This window comes from Rissa tridactyla, chromosome 21 (assembly GCF_028500815.1).
Source record: "Rissa tridactyla isolate bRisTri1 chromosome 21, bRisTri1.patW.cur.20221130, whole genome shotgun sequence".
In the NCBI taxonomy this organism is placed as follows: domain Eukaryota; kingdom Metazoa; phylum Chordata; class Aves; order Charadriiformes; family Laridae; genus Rissa; species Rissa tridactyla.
The window spans coordinates 1954259-1976555 of NC_071486.1; the positions used below are offsets into that span (position 1 = coordinate 1954259).

At 57.2% G+C, this 22297-nt stretch overlaps 4 protein-coding genes across 10 annotated transcripts in view; 2 read left to right on the forward strand and 2 right to left on the reverse strand.

Moving 5' to 3' along the window:
- The window catches only part of SLC16A4 (solute carrier family 16 member 4), a 383212-nt gene extending 381415 nt beyond the window's left edge, over positions 1-1797 (reverse strand). For 2 of the 6 annotated variants that reach the window (XR_008463276.1, XM_054181466.1), the window contains exons 1-2: positions 901-1453; positions 262-362 (exon numbers count right to left, since the gene is read on the reverse strand). Coding sequence is in view for 5 of the 6 variants with exons in the window: in XM_054181466.1 (XP_054037441.1) it covers positions 262-362; positions 901-970 (171 nt within the window). In the remaining variant the exon portion in view is untranslated. Of the gene's footprint in view, positions 1-261; positions 363-900; positions 1454-1633 lie in introns of those variants that run through there. The other 4 variants (XM_054181468.1, XM_054181467.1, XM_054181465.1 and 1 more) reach the window with 3 other exon arrangements.
- Positions 1798-2767: 970 nt separating this feature from the next.
- LAMTOR5 (late endosomal/lysosomal adaptor, MAPK and MTOR activator 5) lies at positions 2768-5018 on the reverse strand. The gene is made up of 4 exons (XM_054181522.1): positions 4872-5018; positions 4665-4726; positions 3996-4113; positions 2768-3149 (listed from the first exon to the last, which is right to left on the reverse strand). Exons 1-4 carry the CDS (start codon positions 4904-4906, stop codon positions 3089-3091), a joined length of 276 nt encoding a protein of 91 aa, XP_054037497.1. The 5' UTR covers positions 4907-5018; the 3' UTR covers positions 2768-3088.
- A 1219-nt stretch (positions 5019-6237) lies between these two features.
- Positions 6238-12710, forward strand: PROK1 (prokineticin 1). 2 transcript variants are annotated; one of them, XM_054181525.1, is made up of 4 exons: positions 6238-6325; positions 7530-7655; positions 11265-11390; positions 12210-12710. In XM_054181525.1, exons 2-4 carry the CDS (start codon positions 7638-7640, stop codon positions 12327-12329), a joined length of 264 nt encoding a protein of 87 aa, XP_054037500.1. In that variant the 5' UTR covers positions 6238-6325; positions 7530-7637; the 3' UTR covers positions 12330-12710. The 2 variants fall into 2 exon arrangements, with proteins under 2 accessions (XP_054037500.1, XP_054037499.1); XM_054181524.1 differs by lacking the exons at positions 6238-6325; positions 7530-7655 and adding an exon at positions 8414-8489.
- Positions 12711-17798: 5088 nt separating this feature from the next.
- LOC128900325 (embryonic pepsinogen-like) lies at positions 17799-21406 on the forward strand. The gene is made up of 9 exons (XM_054181342.1): positions 17799-17854; positions 18205-18367; positions 18797-18914; positions 19380-19498; positions 19610-19809; positions 19973-20086; positions 20595-20739; positions 20975-21073; positions 21269-21406. Exons 1-9 carry the CDS (start codon positions 17799-17801, stop codon positions 21404-21406), a joined length of 1152 nt encoding a protein of 383 aa, XP_054037317.1.
- The last annotated feature ends 891 nt before the right edge of the window (positions 21407-22297 follow it).

Consider the following 22297-nt stretch of genomic DNA (forward strand, 5'->3'; position numbering starts at 1 on the left):
TATCCTTGCAAACGGCCTTTTTGGCCCTGGGCTGCAGGTCGGGCGCCTTCGTTTACGTCACTGAGACATTTTCAGGTGGCATTTTGTAGGGGAAGCCCCCCGGGGAAACGGGCGATGGCACTCGCTGTAGCAAAGCAGGGCTGGTTTTTTCCCCGCTAGCTCGGTGGGATTGGCCCGTCCTGTCCTCCGCGGGAGCGGGACTCGAGACTTTCTATCCGCCCCAGCCCCGGGAGGCTTTAGGTGAGTTTGTTCTCCGCTTACCAGGAAGAAGTGGAACACCACTCCCCATGCCCACCCTCCGGCTTCGGCACCTGGGCTCTTCCCGGCTGCCGGAGCCTCCAGCTCTTCCTCCTTCCTTTCCCCTGGAAATGAGAATTTCAGGACACGTTAACACCTCGCTGTGTTGCTGGTTCGGTTCAAAAACTGCTCCCGTGGCCACCCTTGAGCCCTTTAACCCCTTTGCTGTCAACGGCGGGCAGGCACCGGTATTTCGCATCGAGCTTGCAAAAACTTTTGAGGGCGGGCGCAGCTTTTACCAGCCTTTTTGCCAACAGAAGGTAGTAAGTTGGACGCTGCCACTGCCTGCAAACAGTTTAGTAGCCTTTTTCTTTCCCACCGAATTACTGCAACCACTTAAGCTTTACGGGGTTTTAAGTGACAAGCAGCTTGCTGCTGCCTTAGAGCGAGCAGCTCGGTAGGTTCGTGCCAGAAGCCGGGGGGTCGCCGGCCGTATCCGTCTGTGAGCTCTCGTGGGAAGCTCTCCCTTCCCCACCTTCCTCTGCTCCATCTCCCGTCCCTCCTCTCGCCCATCCCGCACCCCCGGCAGCGGCAGGATCCTGCCCGCGGGAGCAGCCGGACCTCAGAGCAGCCGGGGCTGATGAACCTGAAACTTTTCCTTACCTCCTCGCTGCTCCATGCTGGAAAATCCTCCCCAAAAAAGTCGATTGCAAAGAGGAATCGTCTTTTTCATTTGCTCCAGAGACTAAATCCCCCCTTCCTGACTTGGCACCCCAAAGGCTGGTCCTTCGTTCGCCTCCGGTGAGGATAACGGTGTCTGTCCTTCCCGATGAGCCCTGAAGCGGGACATGGAGCCCGGCAAACGCTGGGGCTGCGTGGCCGGAGCCCGTCCTCCTCCTTCCTGGAGGCAGAGCCCGGCTTGTGGGGCCCCAAGGCCAGGAGTCCCTCCCCTTTCCCAGCCAGGAGCAGGAAACCCAGGGCTTTTGGAGCAGAAATCCTGCTGGGAGGAAAAGAGGAGGGGAAGCCTTGTAAGGGTTGTAGCTCCAGGCGAAGCCCCGGGTCTTGCCAGGCGTTGAGCAGAGCAGTAGGTGGCAATGGTGGCCTGAAGCCAAGCCTGGGGCTGCTGGGGAGCAGACCCCCATCCCTGCCTCTGCTGTGCGGCCCTTGGCCTGGAAAACTGCGTCATTTGGGAGGGGATAGTCCGGAAAGCTTTAGGTTTTCCAACTAAGATGCTCGGCAGCTGGAGCAGGGCAGCCGTGCTGCCGCGGCCCTTGTGCAGAGCTGGTAGTCGAGCGGGATTTGAGTTGGCTCCATGCCTCCATTGTAAATATGCACAAACTCCTGGGTAAATACAGCCCTCACGCTTCCTCCCCCCCCGCCCCCCGTTTTGGCTGACCTGTCACCCCAATCGGCGCTCCTGAGGGCAGAGAAAATTGTAGGATCGTGATACCGATCTCTGCTCCCCCTCCCTTGGCGGAGAAGGCAACGCTCCATCTTCCTGCAGGAGCCCAGGATATAGCGGAGCCTACGGAGGGGCTTTCCCTGTAGTAGGACTTCTAATACGCGCATTAAGCTTTTATTCAAGTGCAATGGTTTTTGCAGTGAGGATGGTTTGAAGGCCGGGTTGGGGGGGGGGGGCTTGGCAGGGGGGTGCTGGGGAGAAGGCGGCAGCATCTGGTGCAGCATCAGCTCTCAGAGCAGTGGGGTGTGCAGGAGGAACCGCTGCGGCTTGAGCTGCTCCCAGCTCCGCGGGCTGCCAGGGAGAGGGGACCACAGGGACCCCCTCACCGCCGCCACAGAGCTTGGAGACACCGAGGCCTGTCGTTGTGCGGAATTAACATTGCTACACGGAATTAACGCCGCCCACGAAGCCCAGCCAGGCAGGGGAGGCACGTCCCCGCCGCCCGTTTCCCATACTGTGAGACTGAACGTCGCTGAAAAGCAGAGCTTCTCCCAGCAGTGAAGTCAAAGCGGCATGGATGTCATTTTTGTCTCTGTCCCAGCCCAATTTCTTAGCTCGTGCTGGGCTGTGAAGCTTCCCTTCTGCTTCACGCACGGACAGCTGCGGCCCAGCTCCTCTCTACTCCCTTACGCATAGGAAGCCGTTGAGCGTAGCAGCTTTTCAAGGGGAAAAGCCTTTCTGCAGGATAGTTTCCCCGCTCAAATCTGTAAGAAAAAGGGAGGCCGGGATTTGTGAGGATGTTGTCAACATCCATTTACAGTTCACGCAGGGACCAGGCAGCCCAGGCAGGGCCAGCACGTTTAGGTTTGAACTTCAATCCAAGGCAGAGTAAGCAAGTAACTCTCACGCAGAACGTTTAACTAGAGGAGGCTAAACATTTCCTAGGAGAAATTCCTCGGAAAGTGTTTGTACCTTTTCCACCGGAGGAGCCTCCGTTAATTCAAGCCTTTGTGCACTGCTCCTTTTCTCCAGAGAAACGCTAATGAAGAAGGGACTGGGAAAAGTTTGGAAATAAGGCAAAGCAATGGGCAACAGTTTTCACAGCCGGAGCAGAGAGAGGCAAAGGTGTGTTTTTGCAGGTCATTTATTGATTTCTCCAGCAAATAAGGCCACACACACACACACCCCCACACACACCTCGTACTATCTGATCATTACATGAGCTTGGTGAGTGACCCGCGTTTCATCCTCAGCAGAACAAGTGCTAAAATGTGAGTTGGAGACCCCGATAGCTGCACAAGGAGCTGTTAAGTGGAGAGGGAAAGTGCCTTCAGCCCAGGTTTGGTACTACGAGCACGTTCCGCGCTGGAGCAGCAGAGGAGAGTGGTTGTCCAGTGAGGAGGAGCTGGGCCGGAGTGGGGAACCGAGCTCTGCGTGGGTTCCGGAGGGTCAGGATGCCAACTTGTGCACTGCTACAGTGATGCTGTCGTGCTTCTGGATCATGATATTCCTAGAAGAAGAGAAGCACTGAGGCGGTTGAGAAGGCAGCTGCGAGGAGGGGGAGCTGACTTGGGTGGGAAACTGGACAGGAGCATCACTCCGTGGCTGCAGCATCCCCAGCTCTGTGCTAGACCTGCAGGGCTGGGAGGGGTCTCTGCCTGCCACGCTGACCGGCTACAGCCTGGGCTTTATTAGCCTAAGTGGGGAAACAGTATTGAGCTGCAATAGCCACCATCCCCTGAAAAGTTTCCTACCGCTTTTACAGTTCCTGCTCCTTAAGGTGCCATTTAGTCTAATGAATTATTATGCCTTCTGTGTACACACCACCTTTGAGCCCCTTCCCGTCCCTCAAGGGGCTCCAGGAAAGCTGGGGAGGGACTTGGGATCAGGGAGGGGAGCCATGGGATGAGGGGGAAGGGTTTTAAACCGAAAATAGGGGAGATTTCGATGAGATCTGAGGAAGAAATTCTTTGCTGTGAGGGCAGTGAGCCCTTGGCGCAGGTTGCCCAGAGAAGCTGTGGCTGCCCCATCCCTGGAGGGGTTCAAGGCCAGGCTGGATGGGGCTTGGAGCAACCTGGGCTGGTGGGAGGTGTCCCTGCCCAGGGCAGGGGGGGGCACTGCCTGGGCTTTAAGGTCCCTTCCAACCCAAACCATTCTATGATAATTCTATGAATTCACGTGCCTATGGCAGTGACTACCTTCCCCCCGTGGCTTCAGAGATGGAGCTTCCTCCACATCTGCCAGTTTAGCTCATGGTGAGGAGAGCTGCTTTTGGGATCTGACTGGGGAGGGCCCCAGGGCTGGGGGGAAATGGCAAACAGAGGGGAAAAGTGGCCCCCCTGGGCTGGACACTCACCCGCTGTCTGACTCCAAGCACACCACGGGCGTATCGGTCGGGTCGGAGGTGAGCTTGGCTGCCTGCTGGGCGAGGACGGAGATGACGCCGGCGTGCTCATCCGAGAGGGTTCCTCGGCCTGTGAGAGGTGGGAGATGTTGGCTGAAGCCACACAGGCCGTGACAGCGCTTCACGTGAAGCGGCCTCCTCTGGGGCCTGGGCCCATTTGCCCCCGCTGTGGGCTGATGCAGCTTCTCCCCTAATCGCTGCCCTCAAACCACCATTTTTGGCCTGAATTTAAGCAGCAGGAAGAGCTGACAGGAGTTTTTCCTCCCGTGTGTGGGGGATGCAGAGTACCGTGGTGCAGGAAGGGACCAAAGGGACTTTGGGGACCCCACTGGAGAAGGTTGGGGGGGGGCAGGCTGCAGTAGGGTCAGGCCCGGTGTCCCCCCAGTGTGTGTAGGAGGCCCCTGCAAGACAAGGCCCTGTGCCCCCAGACTGGGAGGGCTCCCATAAGGCTGGGTCTGGTGCCCCCCAAACGGGGAGGGCTCCAGCATGGCCGGCCCCGGGGCCCCCCGGCGTCCTTACAGGGCCTGGGCCGGGCCCGATGCCCCCCTAACCCGGGGTCTCCGCTGGGGCAAGCCCCGGTTCCGCCCCCCCCCCCCGCCCCCGCGGTGCTCGGTTACTTACAGCCCAGGTTGAGCCCCTGCGAGTCGGTGCAGAGGACGCCCACCACGGCCGGGCTCTTCATGCTGCGGGGGGAGACAGCGGCGGTGAGCGCCGGGCCAGGCCTCGGCCCGGCCTAGGCCCAGCTCCCCCCCCACCCCCCACCCCCCGCGGCCCCGGCGGGGCACGGCCAGCCCTGCCCCCGTCCCCCGTGTCCCCCCGGGCCCGTACGTGTCCTCCAGGTGCTGCTCCAGCGTCCCCTCCATGCCGCCGGGCCCCGCGCCCCCCCCAACACACAGACACTTCCGCCCTGCCCCGCCGCTCCTGGCAGCGGCGTCGCCCACGTGACGCGCGGGGACGGCGGCGCCGCAGGGCCACAAGGCCTCGCTCCGCGAAGGCGCCCGCTCGGATTGAGTCATTCCCATTCCTCCGCCCGTGTCCGCCGGCCCCGGGAGCCCCCCGCGGCTCCGGGCGAGGAAGCAGCGGCCGCAGGCTCACACGCGCACTAATTCGGGGGGGTTAATTACAAATCCAGAGCCCGCACCCCCTTGCTCCCTGAAGCAGCCCTCCCTGGGCGGCCGTTTTCCCGCAGAGCGGGTGGCAGAGTTGCTGTTTTTAGGGGTTTTTTTCCTCCCTTTTGTCCACTTTCCTTTTCCCGACCGTGGTTACTCCCCGCTCCTCCCCTTTCCCGCGGCGCCGCTCGGGATTTGCAGCGCAAAATGAAAGTCGAGGTGGTTTTTTTTTTTTTTTTCTTCAGTCGCGGTGCCCTGTGCACACCCCCCCCCCCCGCCCCCGGGCTGAGCATCCTCTCCCAGCTGGACCACGGCCGGGATGCAGGGACACGGGGACACGGGCACACAGGGGCATGGGGACATGTGGACACCGATATGGGGACATGGGGATAGAGGCACACGAGGGCATGGGGACACAGGTATGGGGACACAGGGGCACAGGGCATAGGGACACGGGGATATGGGGACATGGGGCACAGGAACATGGGAACATGGGAACACAGGGGCATGGGGACACGGGGGCATGGGGACACAGGTATGGGGACATGGGGCATGGGGACACGGGGGCATGGGAACATAGGGTCATGGGGAGACAGGGGCATGGGAAAGTGTGGACACCAGTATGGGGACATGGGGACACAGGGACATGGAGACACAGGTATGGGGACACAGGGACATGGAAACATGGGGGCATGGGGACATAGGGACACGGAGACACAGGTATGGGGACAAAGGGACACGGGACACAGGGACATGGGAACATGGGGGCATGGGGACATAGGGACACGGAGACACAGGTATGGGGACAAAGGGACACGGGGACACAGGGACATGGGGTATGGGGACACGGGCAGGAGCCCAATATGTGCAGCAGGAAGGGCCACGCTGGGCTGGTGCATACGGTGCTGGTGGGGGGGGGGGGTCAGGACCCCCATCCCGGTCCCACAGGGCAGAGGGGTGTTGAAAGTGACACTCAGGCTGGCTCTCCTGCCAGGAGCCCCCCCCAAAATGCCCCCCAAAACCCAACACACACACACACACCCCCCCGCCTCCTCCGCCAGCGAGGAGTGGGAGGAGATTTATGGTGGGCGCATTGCAAAGCTCGGGGACACTAATGAGGTGCCGGCTGACGCCGTTCCCGACTACGCCTGACGATGGATCTTGGCCTGTCAGGTGGGAAAATTAAAACGTTATTGATGGGGAAAGCGAAGCGCGGCGGGGTTCGTTTGGTTTGGTTTGGGTTTTTTTTTTTTTTTTTGGGTTATTATTTATTTATCTATTTCTTTCTTTTAAATTTTTCTCTCCCCTTGCTCGAGCTGGGGGCTCTCTCGGGCAGTGCCGAGCACCCCGATCCCACCTGCCCGGGGGCTCCCCGCTGCATCCCACGCCACTGGCACGGCTTGGTTTTATATTGCCTTTTTTGAGTTGTTGTGGTTTTTGTTGGTTTTTTTTTTTTTTTCCCAACCCCAGGAAGCAAATCAGGACAAAAATACAAATACGCCCCTACGGAAGCCGGGGAGGGGGGGGCTGCATCCCCCTTCCCATCCCGTCAGCAACTTCTCAAGGAAACCTCCCCAAAACACCCACTCCCTGAGCCGTTCCCAGCTGCAGGATTTCTGGCGGGGAAGGATTTTGGGGAGAGTTGGGATTAATTAATTCAAGCCCAGGTGGAGGAGACTTTTAACGAAGGAGCGGAACAGCTGCCGCAGCAAAAGAAGGGCTGGTCTCCGGGCGGGGAGATGCCTGGGCTATTTTTAACTAATTAAATAAACGATTTCACACCGGCCTGATCCTTCGCAAGAGAAATTCAACCCAAATTCAACGCGGTTCCCATCAAACCCCTATTTCAAATCCCAGCCCATCACTTCGGGCCGTGTTTCCCCCTGGGGCTGAGCCCGCCCTCCCCCCCCCCGGCTCTGGCTGCCCCCCAGGCTCTGATTTGCCCCCACGGACGGGGTCTGGCAGGGGACGGCCCCAAAATCAGGCTGGGGGATGTTTATTCCTCAGTGGGAAAAACCAAAAGGGACTAAATTCCTAACGCTGGTGCGGAGCCCTGACACCACGGGGATGGTCCCTAGCAATACAGGGCTGGAAAAAAAAAAAAAAAAAAAAAAATCCATGCTGCTGGGGCAGAATCACAAACCCAGCTTTGTTTTGTGGGAAAAAAATGGAGTTTTATTTCCAGCCCTCGCTGTCTAAAGGGGCTTTGCCACCATCTCTGCTTGGGCGGGCAGCACTGGGAGCCCGGTCCGGGGAGTCCTGGACAAATCCAGGCTGGACCGTGGGAGCCCCCGAACCTTGTGTTGGCCATAGAAGGGTATTTAAATTTTTAATTATTTTTTTAAGTTGTTTTTTTTTTTTCTTTTTTTTTTTATAGCTAGACTTCCAAAGGGGCTGCACGAGACGAGGTGGCGGGTGACGAACGGCCCCGGCTCCGTGGGGACATCGCAGGGCAGAGGCTGCAGAGATTTCTCTCACCTGATGGATGCGACCGCGGGGGCGGGTGGGTGTTTTTGTCGAGCCCCCCCCCCGCCCCCGGCCCCGTCTCCCCCCATCCCCGCTCCGGGCTGTCATCCCTTGCCTCCTGCCAGGATGTGCAAATTGAAAAAGCAGCTGATAATTCCAGCTTTTCCTGCCTTTTTAACCGCTTTAGCGACCCCTGCTCGTATTCCCTTGCGCTCCCAGGAGATGCGCCAAATGCCATTTGAGGTATGGGGCATGTACTTCAAACCATAAATCAACGTATTTACACATTAAATTCGGATACCAACACACCCTCATCACTGAAAAAAGATATTATTCCCTCTCTGCCGCCTTTTATTCTCACAAATAAATGCCGCCGAGGCTCTGTTCCTACGGGATATTTATCACAGGGCCACATTATTGCGCGTTGTGCTCTCACGAGGCGAGAAGTAGCCGGCTAACTTTATTCTTGCGTTTTCTTTTAGCTAAATAATCACAAATCCTTAAGTACGCCCCTCGGGGATAAATACGGATGTAGAGGTGTCCTCGGAAAATCCAGCTGTGTTGGCTGAGCTGAAAAATAACCCTGGGTGGGAGGAGGGGGGGATTTTTCCTCTCCCCCCCCCGCGCCACCGCCGCCGCCGCCTTTTGCGGTGCTTTATTAATATTTCTTTTAGAGCTTCAGGTCTCATCTGCTTATTGTGAGATCACGGGGGCGGGAGGGAAGGCCAAGGTGGCGGAGGTGGAGGGGGTTATATAGGGGGAGGCGTGGGGATGCTGCAGAGCCGGAGAGGACGGCGCCATGGGCCGGGTCCTGCGAACCCTCTGCTTCCTCCTGCTCGTCACCTCCTGCCCCTGCGCCGTCATCACGGGGGTGAGTGCCGGGTGCCAGCCCCAACCCGGGGAGACATTTCAATGTGGGGTTTTTTGGTTTTTTGTTTTGTTTTTTTTCTAAATTCTCTTCGGGAAATAAGGCAGGAATGGGTGCTTTTCGCCGCTCGCTTTGGGGTATTTGTTCGTTACTCCCGAGTGCCCCCAATTCATTACTCATTTTTCCCAGGCGTGGACGCCGTTCCCGCAGCCAGCCCCGGCCCACGCGAGCGTAAAGTCGCGTCGCTTCTCTTCTTGGACCCGGCACGCGGGGAAATGAGGGGTTTAGGAAGTTTTCCAGCAGGGGCAAAAAAAATTATTATATCTTTACGGGCGTCCCCCAGAGCACGTTCCCAATTGGGACAAAGGCCCAAGCACGCCGGGTTGTCTTCCTCCATCCCAAATTAGGAGAAATAATTAAAAGCGGGGGCGACGTCGGGGTGCAAAGGAGGGGGGCGATACTTACCCTGCTGCGTTAACGGGCTTTCGGGGCTCGGCGCGTCCCAGAGCTCGGTGCTGAGCCGGACCGAGGGTGATGCTGAAAGCAAGAGGAGCAGTGAGTTTTGGGGACAAAATCCGGGCTTTTGAGCCACTTGAGGAGTCCGGATGCTGGTTTCATCAACACCAGACTTGGCCCAACCCCCCCCCCCCCCCCCCCGGGCTTTTTCCCCTGGTCGTGAAAAATCTTTTTAAAACCAAGACAACGCCGTTGCATCCCGGCCCCCTCTCTGCCTCCCGGCTTTTCCCAACCGAGGGGAATTTTGGGGTTGATTCCAATGGGCTCTTGGCTCCTCTTTTCCCAGACTCCCCCCCCCCCCCTATGACCAGACCTTTTTCTTTCAAGCCTGTGATTTTTTTCAGCTGGATCTCCCCAACCCCTACGTGCACCCAATTGCCTGCGGCCCCCCCATCCCACCCCCCCCGAGTTTGCAGACGAGAGCCCATCGTTGCTAATATCTGATTTTTTTATCAGGATTCGGGTGTTCCAAGGTGCTTTGGATGCTCAGGGAGACTCAGGTTCCCTTCAGGAAAGGGAAGATTCTGCCAAATCCCCTTATTCCCCCCCCCCCCCGCCGTGAGAGAGCAGCACCCCAAAACTACCCGGCTCTATCCATCGCCCGCGTGTTTTTTCGCCCCCCCCCCGGTTCAATTTCCATCCCTCGTCACCTGCACGAGCGACGTGCTCCCGGCTGGGAGGTGGGGGGAGGGAGATTCGGGGCTCGGCGCTTGGGCCAGGGTGGGGATTTGCCCCCTTTTCCTCTCCGTCTCCCCCCCCTACCCCCCCAGCACCAGGGAACGACCGGCTCAGCGCCGCAAAACCCTACGTGGGGGCTTCTAAACCCGCTGGCGGGGAAGGGACGGGTCCTTCTTTAGGGTTCTCCTGGCTTGCAGGGGGGCTCGGGGGTGCCCCAAGGAGGGGTGGCCCCGGGGGGGGGGGGGGGGTTGAGGGGTGAGCCCCATGGGTGCTTCTTGTGCCACCAACCCGACGTCAGGAAAAGGGGTCAGCGAAGGGGTCGGGGGTGGGATGAGCTGCCCTAGTGACGGTCAACAGCCTGGGGAGGAAGGGGGGAGGGGGTGGGGGGGGTGGAAATGGGACCTGCTGGTGCTCGAGGTGCCCCCGTCCGCCCCTTCTCAACATCCTCATGGGCTCCCAGGTGGGGTGATGCAACGTTTGCATTCGTGCCTCAGTTTCCCCATCCCGGGGCCGGGGGAGAGGTGACCGTTTCCCATTTTCCACCTGGCTCGGGTGGGAGAGGCTGCGTTCTTGGCATTACGCTGCTCCCTTCTAAGAAAAAAAAAAAAGAAAAAAAAAAAGAAAAAAAAAAGAAAAAAAGAAGAAAAAAAGAAGAAAAAAAAAGAAAAAAAAAAAAAAGTACGGCGCATTTGCATTATTCGGCAGGTTTTACAGGCTCTGCCGGGCGATGTGTGTGCGTGGCGGGTGCTGCGGCCAAGGGCTTTATCCCCCGACGCCGCTGAGCTGCTCTTTCTGCTTCTCATCTCAGACCCGGCACGCGGGGAAACGGGGGATTTTAGGAAGTTTACCAGCAGGGGGGAAAAAAAAAATATATATCTTTATGGGCATCCCCCAGAGCATGTTCCCAATTGAGACAAAGGCCCGAGCATCCCAGATTGTCTTTCTCCATCCAAAATTTAAGTGAAATTATTAAAAGAGGGGGCGATACCGGGGTGCAAAGGAGAGGTACGATGCCTTGGCACCGGCGCTGCTTTTCACTGGGGCAACTATAACGTTTTCCTCTGTCCCTCCCATCACTGCGTGCGCGGGGGATTTCCCCCCCTCGTCCTGCAAACAGCCCCCAACCCAACCTGTGCCCTGCCCCAGCTCCAACCTGGAAAAGGGGAGATTTTGATGAGATCCGAGGAAGAAATTCTTGGCTGTGAGGGCGGCGAGCCCCTGGCCCAGGTTGCCCAGAGAAGCTGTGGCTGCCCCATCCCTGGAGGGGTTCAAGGCCAGGTTGGACGGGGCTTGGAGCAACCTGGGCTGGTGGGAGGTGTCCCTGCCCAGGGCAGGGGGGGGCACTGGCTGGGCTTTAAGGTCCCTTCCACCCCAAACCATTTCACGATCCTATAACCCAAACCGGGAGAGCTGGGAATAACCCCCCTTTCCCTTAAATCCGCATGAAGGGGTTACACCCAGCGGTTTGGCGTGGGCTGAGCTCTCCACTGCCCCCCCCCCCCAAAAAAAAAAACCTAAGAAAAGGGCTAGCGATGCTTTCCCGGCCTGGTCCAACTAACCCCCCCCGCTGTTCCCTCTCCCCAGGCCTGCGAGCGGGACCCGCAGTGCGGCAGCGGGACTTGCTGCGCCGTCAGCCTCTGGCTGCGGGGGCTGCGGATGTGCACCCCCCTGGGGCAGGAGGGGGACGAGTGCCACCCCTTCAGTCACAAGGTACCGGCGTGGGGATGCCCAGTGGGGCTGGGATGGGGTGGGGGGGTGGTGGTGGGGGAACGACAAGGACTGGGAAAAGGGCACCGAGCTCCTGGCGCGGGAGAAAAGCTCCATTAAAGCCCCAGGATGGAGAAGGGGGTCGGTGTCGAGGCGGGGGGCTGGGGCGGGCTCGGGACGAGGCAGCGTCGTGGTGGTCCCCGAGCTGGTGCCGTGCAGCTGGTTTCGTCCTCTGTGAAGTATTTTAAGCCTATCCGTGCCACCCGAAATCCTCGGGAAGTCCCATGGGCGCTGCAGACCTTGACTGGGAGCTGGGAAGGAAGCCGCTTGCCCTGGCCATTTAAAATAAAAGCGCTCGCCGCCCTGCTCCAAATTGAGTCGCGAATGCTCTGCCAAGCGAGGAGAAGCCGAGTTAATGCCGCGGAGCCGCCCCAGCGTCGGGATTTCTGGCCGATATGAAACCCTGGCGCGTTGGGATTAGCCCAAAGCGCGTGGCTGCCGCCGCCATCCCTCCTCTGCCAGGATCCAGCAGCAGCATCCCTGGCCCCCCGGGGTGGGAGGGTGGGGGGGCCAGCCCCGCTCCCAGCTCCCGCATCGATTTTGCACGCCGGGAGCACGATTTAATGCCGGGAGTAAGATTTAATGCCGCTCGCACCTTCTGCTCGCACAAGGAAGGAGCGAAGGGCTTCGGCGGGATCAAAACTTAATTTCGGGCAGATCCCCGTTAAGCCGGCGATTTTCCCCGGGGCTTTCATCCCGTTTGGTCATCGTCTGGTCGCGGCAGAGCCCTGACGCCCTCGTCTCTCCCATGTCTCTCCCCAGGTCCCTTTCTTCGGGAAGCGCCAGCACCACACCTGCCCCTGTTTACCCAACTTCATCTGCTCCAGGTTCCTCGACGGCCGCTACCGCTGCTCCCTCCACTTCAAAAACATCCATTTTTAGGGCGATGCTCCCGGCTTTCCGGCTACGAGCCCCCCCCCCGCCCCCGCCAGCGCACATTTATCACCCTGTCCCACGGCCATTGTGTGCCCACGTAGCACCGGGCCACCTGAAACGTGCTTTCCCAAGGTAGACAGTGTTGTTATAAGCTCTATGTTACATGGGGAAACTGAGGCACGGTCAGGCCGAGCTGCTCCGACGTGTGCTTTAGCAAAGCTCAGCCCCGGCCTGGAGCTGGACCCGGCTCCAGCCTCCAGGAACGGCTGAAAGGACAGTGGCTGTGGCCTCAAAAATCCCTTTCCCGAGGTGTTGTCTGCATGTCAGCTGCCTTTCACGCCCCCGCCCCCCCCCCCCCCCCCCTTCATTTTATGCAGTCGGTGATGGGATTTGGGAAGCCCAGCGCTGCCTCTCCTGGTCTTTATCCCAGCGCACGATAAAAGCAGGGATGTGAAGCCGAGCGGCATCATTTCATCTGCCCAAGCATCCCCGGGGCCCAGCCCAGCGGCAAAGTTGGGGGGCAGTGGCGGGGGGGTGGGGGGGAGGGGGCGCGGGATGTGGTTATTTTTCCCTAGGGAAAACAAAAATCGGAGGGGCAGCAACTTCCTTTTGGGTTTGGGGGGGAGGAATTTGAGCAGTTTCCCTGCAGCTCCTGCTGGATAAACCCTTTCCGTACGGATATTTCCCGTCGCGGCATTGCCTGATTGTGTCTTATCAGCCTATTTTTTTATTTTTTTTTTCCCCTGGAAGCGAGTGATGGATGGTCTAATCTATCCGGCAATTAAAAGAAATCAATACCAAGTAGCTGTGGGGAATTAAGGAAAGGGTTTTCCTAAAATTCAAGCAACGCGATGTGTTTGGCAGAGGCTGAAGCGGGGCCCGGCTGGAGCCGCGTTGTGCCAGACGTGGGGTTTTTGGGACGTAGGAAAAGGTTTGCCAGCCTCAGCGTCTGCCTCAGGTGCAGGCCCCCCCGGGTGAGGTTCGGGAGCCTCCCTTTACGTCAGTCGAATTTGAGAGGAGAATGATTAACGTTAATTAAACGCGCTACAAATTATCGCCGGCCCGTGCTTTGGGTTCCCCTCGGAAAAACATCACGTGGAAAAAAAACCAGGCGTTATCGCCTGAGCTTGTCTCCTGCTTCCTACAGACACTACGAGAATAATAAATAAAAGAAATAAATATAGGAAAGAAAAAAGAATAATCAGCATTTGCAGCAAAAAAAAAAAACCAAAAACCCCCAAAAAACCAAAACAACCCCAAACCCGATTGGTTTATTTTTGAGGATTGAAGGCATCCGTGTGCGGAGCTGCTCCAGGAAAGCCCTGGGGGTTCGGTTCTGGGGGCAGCGGCTCCCCCCGGGCTCTGGGACCTCCGTGTTTTTTGGTGGGTTTTGGTGGGTTTCGGTGGGTTTCGGTGCTAAAGCAGCAACCGTTTCTCTTTCTAAAGACCCCAAAGGACGCCAAAGGCAGGGCTGTGGCAGACGCCGCGTTATCACAAAGCCGTACCCACGTGGCATTCGTCGCCGGGTGAAACCTTCCCCGCGCTTGTTTCACCCCCCAAAAAAAATAAAAAATTCTAAATTTGGTGAAAATAAAACGTTGCGATGACTGGGTTGATTTGATTTAGTTGAGGTGGTTTTCTTGTTGTTTTTTCTTTTTGTTTTGTTTTGTTTGTGTGTTTGTTTGTTTGTTTTTTTACACATCACAAGTATTTTTTGCTTTTTATTTCCAAAAGAATAGTCCTGGGGGGGGGCGGGGGGGATGCTGGGATGCGGGCGGGGGGGGGGGGGTTGGTGGTACCCATCGCCCTGCACTGGGGACGATGGCAGAAGGGCTGGGGGGACACCGTGGGTTGCCAAATAAAAAGGGGGCCCATAGCAATGCTGGGGGGGGGGGGGGAAGTCAGGGAAAAAAGCACAATATTTCATAACAGTGTTAAAAAATATATAGTTTCGTGGTTTGAACGCTGCCTTGCTTTGTTAGCTGCTTCCGGCCTTCCCACAAGCTTGGAAACCTGCTACTGTTGGGGGGGGGGGGTGTGTTTTCCTTAATTTTTAGGCATCTCCCAGTGGAAAATATTGCAAATTATTTTCTCCCAGCAGAAACCACAACAACAACAACAACAAAATCAACTAAAGAGCTTTGTACCATCCTCCACTCCCGTTTTTGGGGGACCGCCCCGACCCCGAGCAGAGCTGCCGTGTGGGAATTACTGAATCTCCCGCCGGCTCTGAGCTGCAGGAGGTGACCATTTGGTGGGAAACAACTTGATCGGGGCATAAGGCTATAGAGGGGCACACCCCCCCACACCCCCCCCACACCCCCATCGCAAGAGCAACCTCTCCTCCTTGATTTAAATTTGTAAATTGAAGAAGTCGCGAGTAGGCCAGATTAGGGATGCGCAGCCTGAGCGGGTCCCTGCCCTTGTTTTTCCTTGTTTTACTGTCAGTTTAGCAGGAAAAAAACCACTTTTAAGCTGCTTTTAAAGTGCATTTAGGGCAGCAAAACCCAGCACGTATCTTTTTTGTTTTTAATTATTATTATTATTAATTTTTCCTGGAGGTGGAAATCCCCGTGCAGGGGAAAAAGCACAAGGAGCGAAGCAAAAGCTCACGTCCTGCTGCGGGGACCCCGGGGCGGGGGCCGGGTGGGGGGGAGAAGTCAACACAACCTGGTAATCGGGAGCATCGGGGGCTGTTTGCTTCCCGTCAGCTGCTTCCCCCCCGCCCCGTCCCCGCCAGCGCGGTGCCAAGCGCCCCTTGTCCTCTCGCACGTGCGTTTTCTCACTCCCTGTTTAATGTTCTGGCTCCAAGGTGAACCGTGCCCGGCTGCACAACCCGGCCAGGACACGGCTGGGACCCAACGGGGACAGGGCTGGGACCCGACCAGGACACGGCTGGGACCCAACGGGGACAGGGCTGGGACCCAACTGGGACAGGGCTGGGAGTCAGACAGGACACGGCTGGGACCCGACTGGGACACGGCTGGGAGTCAGACAGGACACGGCTGGGACCCGACTGGGACACGGCTGGGACCCGGACAGGACACAGCTGGGACCCAACTGGGACAGGGCTGGGACCCGGCCAGGACACGGCTGGGAACCAACTGGGACAGGGCTGGGACTTGGACAGGACATGGCTGGGACCCAACTGGGACAGGGCTGGGACCCAGACAGGACACGGCTGGGACCCAACGGGGACAGGGCTGGGACCCGGCCAGGACACGGCTGGGACCCAACGGGGACAGGGCTGGGACCCATCTGGGACATGACTGGGACCCAGAAAGGACACGGCTGGGAACCAACTGGGACAGGGCTGGGACTCGGACAGGACATAGCTGGGACCCAACTGGGACCCAGACAGGACACAGCTGGGACCCAACTGGGACAGGGCTGGGACCCGGCCAGGACACGGCTGGGAACCAACTGGGACAGGGCTGGGACTTGGACAGGACATGGCTGGGACCCAACTGGGACCCAGACAGGACACAGCTGGGACCCAACGGGGACAGGGCTGGGACCCAACTGGGACATGGCTAGGACCCGGACAAGACACAGCTGGGACCCGACTGGGACACAACTGGGACCCAGACAGGACACGGCTGGGACCCGACTGGGACAGGGCTGGGACCCGGACAGGATGTGGCCCAGGTGTCACAAACCCAGCACCGCGTCCCAGTGATGCTCCCGGGTCTGAATATTCAATAACTAAAATATTTGCATGTATGGTTTCCAAACAGCACGGAAATTTCTTCTGTTCTGTTCTGTTCTGTTCTGTTCTGTTCTATTCTATTCTATTCTATTCTATTCTATTCTATTCTATTCTATTCTATTCTATTCTAAAGTCTCGTCTAAAGTTTATTCTATTTTATTCCGAAGTCTAGTCTAATTCAATTCTATTCTATTCTATTCTATTCTATTCTATTCTATTCTATTCTATTCTATTCTATTCTATTCTAAATTTCCCCCCACCCCCCCAAAAGTACACATCAAACCCGTCCCACTCTTACACCAAGCATAAATCATCGCTCCCACCCCCCATTTCTCTCTCCAGCCCTTGCAGTGCCCCCGGCGCGACGTGCAGCTCCCGTGGCGGGACGGGACATGGCTTTCAACGTTGTTACTGTCGTGTCTTTATTATTTTATTATTTTAATCAATGTTAGTATTTCTATTTATTATTTCTATTAATTTTTTGGCTTGAAGTGAGGTTTTGTTCCCAAGGGCGTTTCTGCGGTTCATCCCGATGGCTTTCCTCATTGAAATCCAACTTGGACTCACGTCTGGGACCGGACCAGGATGCGCCTCGTTGCCTTTTTGGCCACCGCAGCCCAGCCCCAGCCCCCTCCCGCTCCTCTCCAAATCAACCGGACAATTTCAAGCTGGTTCCCTTCCCTCTGCTGAATAAATCATTATTAATTCCTACTTTACTGCACCCATCGCAGAAACCTGCCTTCACCCCACCGCGGAGGGGACCGTCCCGGTGACGCGGGGACGGAGCGGCCCTGCCCGCAGCGTCCTTTCTAAATAGCTGCAACGCCGGTAGGAAATTCAAACGATAAAGACCAAAAAAAAGGGGTCCATCAGCTTTTCTACGCTGTCATCGGAGAAACCCAACCCGCCGCGATACCAGCACCTGCCACCAAGTTTTGGGGGGTCTGGCGGGGGGGGAGTGTGGTGGCTGAAATAAAAGCAGCACCGAGCAGGTACCACGTCCCGCGTCACTCAGCATCGCCCCGTGTCCTTCACCCGCCGCCTCCCTTGCGCTCTGGGCGACGCCGAGGCGCTCGTTAGGAGTTTTAATCCTGTTTTAATGGTCCCCGTTATCGCTGGGCAAACCACGCTGAGGGGCCGGGGCCGGGGGGGTGGGCGCGGGGGGGGTCAGCGTGCTGCAGGGTCACCTTTCCCGCAGCCTGTTTGCATCCCACCGTGCTAATTGGGTTTTGCAGATAACGGCGGGCGCCGGCGGGGGCAATACATGCGCAAAGCCCTCGCGCCCACCTCCCCGGGGGTGTGCACGCACGTCGGGGTCCCATTCCCCACCCCAACTGGGGAGAGACCCCCATAAAAGGGGGGGGGGGGATGTATAAAGCTGGGATCCCACTGCTGCTCGCAACGGCTTTGGGTGCCGAAATGAGAAGCCAAAATGATGCTCAGAAACAGGCGGTGCCGGTGGGGACGAAGGATTTGGGGTGCTAAAGGATGGGAGGGGGGGGTTCGGGGGGGCAGCAAGGTGGGGTGTCACCATCAGCACGGCGTGATTGGCGCCATCCCATCCCCCCCCACCACCTTGCTGTGTGACGTGTCGCTCTTACCCGATGTTTGCCGTGTCCTTCTGTCCCTGGGTGTCACCTGCCTCGGTCAGGTGCCCGCCGAGGTGGGGACAGGGCAGTGACGGTCCCGTCCGCTCTTGGCGCCGCAGGTGGGGTGCGCGGGGGCTATAAAAACCACCGGGCGTTTGCCCTGGCAGCCCTGGCACGATGCGGTTCCTCGTCCTTCTCTGCGCTGCCTCTGCCCTCGCCCGGGGTGTCACCAAGTAAGTGACACCAGCGTCGTCCTCACGGGCCACCCGAGTCAAGGCAAAGGGGGAAAACGAGCACTCAGTGCCTTTTAATGGCTTTGGGAAGCGGAGGTGAGGGCTGGGAAAGCTGCCCCAGGGGTGCAGAGGAGGCGGGGGGGCGGGGGGGGGGGTCCAGGGGGGGTCTGGTTTCTAGAGATGCTTTGGGGTTCTGCAGAAATCTCCCCGACTCGGGGCTTTGGGGGACCCCGCTCTGCTTCTGCCGTTGGAGCAGCACAAATATTGGAAGGTGTCAAATGCTGCTCGCGGGAGCCGCAGGCGGCAGAATCCTCCCCGAACTCTTATTTTTCCCTTGGTGCTTGGGCCAGGCTGCCCTTGGAAAGGGGGAAGAAGCTGAGAGAGGTCCTCAGGGAGGAGGGTTTGCTGCATCGCTTCTTCCAGAATCACCGCTACGACATCGGCACCAGATTCCCACATGCTTTTGCCAACGGGACCGAAGTGGCCACCGAGCCCCTGCTGAACACCCTGGACGTGAGTGATGGCTTTGTCCCCCAGCGGTGCAGCCCCAGGGCGGTTTGTGGGACACCCATCCCCATGTCTGTGCTGTGCGTGGACTAAACCCAAACCCAGACCCTTTTACCCCAAAGCCTTCAGCTCGCATCCTTTGCCCCTTCCTGCTGGTGGCCCTGGACAGGCCAGGTTGGACGGGGCTTTGAGCAACCTGGTCTAGTGGGAGATGTCCCTGCCCAGGGCAGGGGGGTGGAACTAGATGGTCTTTAAGGTCCCTTCCTACACAAACCACTCTATGATTCCATGATTCTGTGAAACGTCCCCCCCAGGAGCTCTGCTGGAAGCAGGGCATCCCCATGAAGAAGTGGCCCATGAAGGCTGAAAGCCTGGAGAAGCTCCAGGTTTGGTTTCATGCCTTAAAAAGCAACCCTTGATCCTCCTGCCCCGCAGATGGAGTACTACGGGACCATCTCCATCGGCACCCCACCGCAGGACTTCACCGTGGTCTTCGACACCGGCTCCTCCAACCTCTGGGTTCCCTCGGTCTCCTGCCCCAGCCTGGCTTGCCGTGAGTAGGGGCAGGCAGGGCTCCCCATTTCACCAGAGCCAGCTCCAGCAGCACATCCTGGAACTGCAGGATCGAGCCCAGAGATCGGGGTGACATTGCCAGGGGACCACGGGCCACCTAGCCAGTGCAACGAGCAGACCCCATGGTGCTGGGTCCATAGCATCTGTGAAATGCGCTGGAGGGATGAGTATTTGGGGTGTAGGACCTACTCAGTGAAGTCCTTAGTGCTCAGTGCCTCAGTTTCCCCATCTGTCCGAAGCGGGCGATGGGATTTCCTGTGGATTCCTGGTTGCTGGAGGAGGGGCAGGGATGTACAGCAAATTCTCACAGTGAAATTGTTCCTGAAAGCAGAATAATAAATGGCAGGTCTAAACAGCAATTCAGCAGGGTTCCTCCTCCCACGCTTCCCTTACGGCTCAGCCTTGCTGAAAGTCTTCATTTCTGATTTTCCCACTTACCTTCTAGAAAACCATCAGATGTTTAACCCGTCGCACTCCTCCACCTACAAAAGCACAGGGCAGAACTTGTCTATTCAGTATGGCACCGGCGCCATGGAGGGCATCGTGGGCTCCGACACCGTCACCGTGAGTGTCACGATGGCATTTCCAGGAGGGATCTTTTGTGTCTTCACCACCTGATTAACATCAGTATTGCAGTGCCTGATGCAGGTCTTACAGCATCCTCCCCATCCCCAGGTCGCATCTCTCATGGACACCAACCAGCTCTTCGGCTTGAGCACCACCGAGCCCGGCCAATTCTTTGTCCATGTCAAATTTGATGGGATCCTGGGCTTGGGCTACCCAAATCTGGCTGTTGATGGCATCACACCGGTGTTCGATAACATGGTGAATGAGAGCTTGCTGGAGGAGAACCTCTTTTCAGTCTATCTGTCCCGGTAAGCCACGGGGGTCTGAAGGGCTGGGAGATACGTCTCATGCACACCATTGCAGTTGCTGGTGGCTCCAGCTCTGCTGTCACTGCTGCCATCCAGCTGTTGTTTCTCTGACCTGAAGCCACATGGCAAACCTTCCACTGTTTTTCTTTTCTGCATCATCTAGCGAGACGACAGGGAGCGTGGTCATCTTTGGGGGAATCGATGAGGCTTATTTCACCGGCTCCATCAACTGGATCTTCGTCTCTTACCAAGGCTACTGGCAGATCTCCATGGACAGGTAACAAAACAGCTCTGCTGACCTATGTTCATTTCTAACCATCGTTTCCAAAGACACCTGAGACCCATGATATCAGAGGCTTCCCGCTGGCATTTAATACCCCACGGCTGTGTAATGCAGAAGATCAAGGGACTAAAATCCATAATACTTTGGTAACTGCCACCCAAAATGAGGGTGCTTTGTGCCTGGGGGACAGTCGAGTTCTTCTCTTGCACAAAGCCTGTGCTCTTGGATATGTCTCTGGTGACGAGTAAAGCAAAATTATAGTCCAAAACCTACTTTTATTGAGCTCGGTCGGGTCCCAACTGCTGGGCCGTGTTTGGTGCCTCGGTCCCTGGGTGCGCCATGGGGGCTGTGGTTCCAGCTGGCACCGCAAACTCCAGGCAGCAAAAGGCTCAAGGGCAGCGCTTTGGGTTACCCAGCTTTAAGTTTTATAAAAGAAGTTTGAAAACATCGCTGAGATCCAGCTGGTTATTTAACAGCCCTGTGCTTTGTGTGTCCCCCTCAGCATCATTGTGGACAGCCAGGAGGTTGCGTGCAGTGGTGGCTGCCAAGCCATCATCGACACCGGCACTTCCCTTGTGGCTGGGCCACCCTCCGGCATTAGTAACATCCAGAGCGCGGTTGGGGCCAGGCAGGACACGTACGGAGAGGTAAGAGCACCCATGGCTTGCTCTGCTCACCCTGGAGCCTGGAACTGCCGAGCCCAGCCCCAAACCACATCTCTGCTCATGGCAAACCAGCCCCGCTCCTCTGATACCTCCAACAGAGATCACCGTGAGACACTCCCAGTCTCTAGTTTATACCGGTGAAATCAAACCCCTTCACTCCTCGTCCTGTGAACGTGTTGTTTCCCACCTAAGAGCCTCTTTCTTCTGCTCTCTGCAGTACAACGTGAACTGCAGCTCCATTTCTGCCATGCCCAACATCATCTTTGTCATCAATGGGGTTCAGTATCCTCTGTCCTCCTTGGCTTACACTGAGCAGGTAAGGGGGAACCAGGTGTTCCTGGTTTCAGGAACCTCTCTCAAGGTCCTTTTACTTTCTCCAGTGGCTCTGGTTGCCTTGGCTTCTCCCATTCCCATGGGAGACAGGGGAGGGATGGCCATGGGCCTCCAGAGCAATGCAAGTAAAGACACCAGCCCACATTGCCCCCATTTGCCTTTTCTTGCTCAAATGCAGAACGACCAAGAACATTGCATCAGCAGCTTCCAGAACACCTCTGGGGACCTCTGGATCTTGGGAGACGTCTTCATCAGGGTGTACTACAGCATCTTTGACCGGGCCAACAACCGCATTGGACTGGCCAAGGCTATTTAGATCCACGGTGACACCAGTGGTGCTGTGGTTTCATCATGCAAACAAACCACAACCATGATTTGGGTGCAGCAGGAGATTCTCTCTCGTAAGGAACCTCTTGCTCACACGCAAATAAAGTGTTGACAGTTCAGAGTTGGTGGCTGCACATTTATTTGTGATAGAATGGCAGGAATTAGGAAGGACCTGTCATACACTTGCTGCTTCGTGGTGGCTACGGAGCGTTTGATCAACGTAGCAAGACCTGGGCTTTTGGGAGCTGCAGCTGTGGCCTGCAGGGGCTGAGGGGTCTCTAGGAAGTCAAGGCTAGCTCTTGCATTGGGGCTACATCAAGTGGGTGATCCTGGAAAACCCAACCTTCCATCCAGGGAGGATGAACTCACCATCCCAGATACAGCCCACATCAGGGCAGATCCCTGCAGACCCCCAGACGTGTTCCACCAGGAGCTCCCCCAGCAGCTCCCTGTCCCTCGGCTCAAGGTTTTCCCCCTGTGTCCCCTACAAGATGTCCAATAGCCCAAAGACATCTCAGGGCAGCGACTCCCCCAGGAGGATGTGGCTCGGCTGGAGATTTCCCTTGGACCGCCCAAGAGGGCAGGACAAGAGATGGCTCTCACCTAATGCGTGCCCTCCCATCGGGAGGCTTTTACAGAAGCACATCCACGGCTGTGCCTGTGTAGAGGTGATGTCTTATTTCAATTTCCATAGTTTAGAACAATCCATTTTTTTCCCCATAAGGAATCTCAATTAAATCCCCCCTTTCCCAGTAATGAACCAGTCTGTGCTATGAGATGGTCACCAAGAGCCTGGAAACACCAACCAGTCCTCAATTATAGACTTTACGACTGTGCAAAAAGCCCATCAAACCTAACATATTTATTTTATTCTCATTTT